General features: G+C 40.4%; 1 protein-coding gene across 3 annotated transcripts in view; it reads right to left on the bottom strand.

Annotated features, from left to right (window-relative positions):
- Positions 1-2,500, bottom strand: part of phkb (phosphorylase kinase, beta) — a 133,334-nt gene that overhangs the window by 79,445 nt on the left and 51,389 nt on the right. For all 3 annotated transcript variants that reach the window (XM_087793017.1, XM_087793016.1, XM_087793018.1), the window contains one exon: positions 1,240-1,303. In XM_087793017.1, the coding sequence (XP_087649143.1) occupies positions 1,240-1,303 (64 nt within the window). The remainder of the gene's footprint in view (positions 1-1,239; positions 1,304-2,500) is intronic.

Here is a 2,500-nt window from a genome sequence, read left to right as displayed (position 1 = left end):
AGCCACGCCCACTCTGTTCTGATTGGTCACAAAAAACACAATTTGCATTCAAGGACTCACGTCAATTTCAAACTTACCCCTTAAAATTCCCGTTTTGTACATTAAAAAGGAATAATAAAAATAAGGTTTGCTGCTTAATGTACACATTAGAAAAACAGCTAAAGGCAGAAGTAACTCTTACTATGTTTACATAAATATTTATTTAATGTATTAACATGTAGGTTCTAAACCGATTTAGTGCTTCTAGGGGAGGACACCTGCACCAGAGTGATGTCACAATGTTTCATTTCTCGTTTGGTGAGATTTCAGACGAGAACTTTATTCAGTAATAACTTCAAAACTTCATTCATTATGAATGAACTACTGCATTTTGAAGACTTTAACAACATTTTACAACATGTGAATAAGTCACGAGAGAGTTTTCAACATTAAGTGACCTTTAAAAGGACTTGCATCCATTAACGCGATGCTTCTGCAGAACTGATCGCGGATCGTTGGCATAGAAACAGTTTGAATCAATAATAAAATAAAGCTTTGCACCGCGAGGGACGACTTTGTGGTATCAGAAAATAAAGTATTTCTTTTAATTTTCCTGTTTCCTCTCAAAGTGTTCCTTTGGTCTGTTTTTATTCAAATTCATTTAAAAAGCGAGTATTAACTATTCATGTTTTTTCTGCAGGTTATATGTCGAATCTGTTCGACAGAATTATTTGAATAAATCCACCTCCTCTGAGATCAGGTCGTCGAGGGAGTCGCTGGAGTGAACGTCTCTTTTCCACCGGCTCGTCCGACCATGAAATACAACGACTTAAATGATATTATTGTAAATACAACGTCATCAAAGCAGTGACAGCCTGAGCTGCTTGTAATGACTCGTGACGTCCAGCAGGTGTCAGTCTTCAGCGACACAGTATCGACGCAGCATCAACACAGTGTGGAGCAGAAAAGACGTGTCGTGACGCGTGAGATCCAAATAAGTTTGAATCCAGGTCGTCGCTGCTTCTCAGGTGATCGATGCGAACGGGGACTCTTACACAGAAGACGCAAATTAAAAATACGACGTTAAATGAGCCATCGTGGCCCATTTCTGGAACCCAGGCGGGAAGAAGCGAGAGATTCTTCACACAGACTTCGTCTCGACTGATCTCTGGAGAGCGACGCGAGAATCTAGGACGACCCTCGTCGTCACGTGACGCCGGCAGGACTCGCGTGAGACGCTCAATGAATTATTCAAAGTACCTGGTTCCCGAACAGGTTGAATCCGTTGATGGCCTCCAGAGCGGCTTTGGCGAGACCCACGGAGCTGCAGGACCAGAAGACACTCAGAGACTCACTCACGGTTCAAACATTCAAAACAAACACAAACGAATGAAAACTAACTTGATGACAAAACAACACAATGACTGCGTAAATAATCCTCATAGATTTTGGATGGACGGAGGGAGGGAGGGATGGATAGATGGATAGAACTTTATTGTTTTTACAAGTAGACACAGCACTACAGACGATAATTCATAAAAACAAGAACAAGAACAAAGTTTCTATAAATAGAAAGTAGAAAAGAACGCAATCGTAGTCTAAAAGTCAACAATATTAAACCTTAACTGTTCATCAGGTGCATCTACTGTGTTTTTACTTCTGCTTTTGTTTTAAATATATAAGTAAGTAAGTAAGTAATTTTTATTTATATAGAGCTTTTCCAGACCAGGGTCACAAAGCACTTAAACAATCAAAACAATATTCAATAAAGTATATACTTTAAAGATCAAGATAAAACTGAGAACACAACAGGAGTTCCAGAAAATCAAGGAAAAGCCTGAACAAATAGAAACGTCTTAAGATGTTTCTTAAAGGAGTCAGTAGATCATCAAGCGCAAAGAGAGAGAAGATCGTTCCAAAGCTTAGGAGCAACAGCCTGAAAAGATTTCTCTCCTCTGGTCCTGAGCCGTGTGCGTGGAACCGTCAGTAGATTCTGATCCACAGACCTCAGAGCCCGAGCTGGGGTGTAAGGCTGGATCAGATCACTGATGGAAGGTCTGACCATGAATAGAAACAGAATTTTAAAGTTGATACTGAAAGAAACTGGAAGCCAGTGAAGAGTTTTAAGGATCGGAGAAATGGCCCCGGGGCCAAATACATCAAATACTTTGATAAAAAGCCTACAAGGAAGGACGTCATCTGAGCAAGAGGAGGTTTTCATCTTGTTCACTAGTGCCGAAATATCTCCAAAGATACAGCAGTGAAGGAAGACCAAGAGGAGGAGATGGGCTCAGAGACAGTAGGGGTTCCAAACAAAGGGGGAGAGATTTTGTCTTTGATCAATTTAATTTTGTCAATGAAAAATCTCAACAATGCATTGCTGTCAGCTTCACAGAAGACAGGCGTGATTTGAGGAGCAGGAGACACGAGAGAATTAATCGTGTCAAACCACACTTTGGGGTTTTTCTTATTTGTTGCTAACAGTTTTCTGATGTAATCAGATCTGGCAGTTTCTACCATC

Source organism: Callionymus lyra, chromosome 6 (genome assembly GCF_982586985.1).
Source record: "Callionymus lyra chromosome 6, fCalLyr1.hap1.1, whole genome shotgun sequence".
Taxonomy (NCBI): Eukaryota; Metazoa; Chordata; class Actinopteri; order Syngnathiformes; family Callionymidae; genus Callionymus; species Callionymus lyra.
Note: the sequence above shows the minus strand (reverse complement) of the source record. Positions and strands in the feature narration are given on the sequence as shown.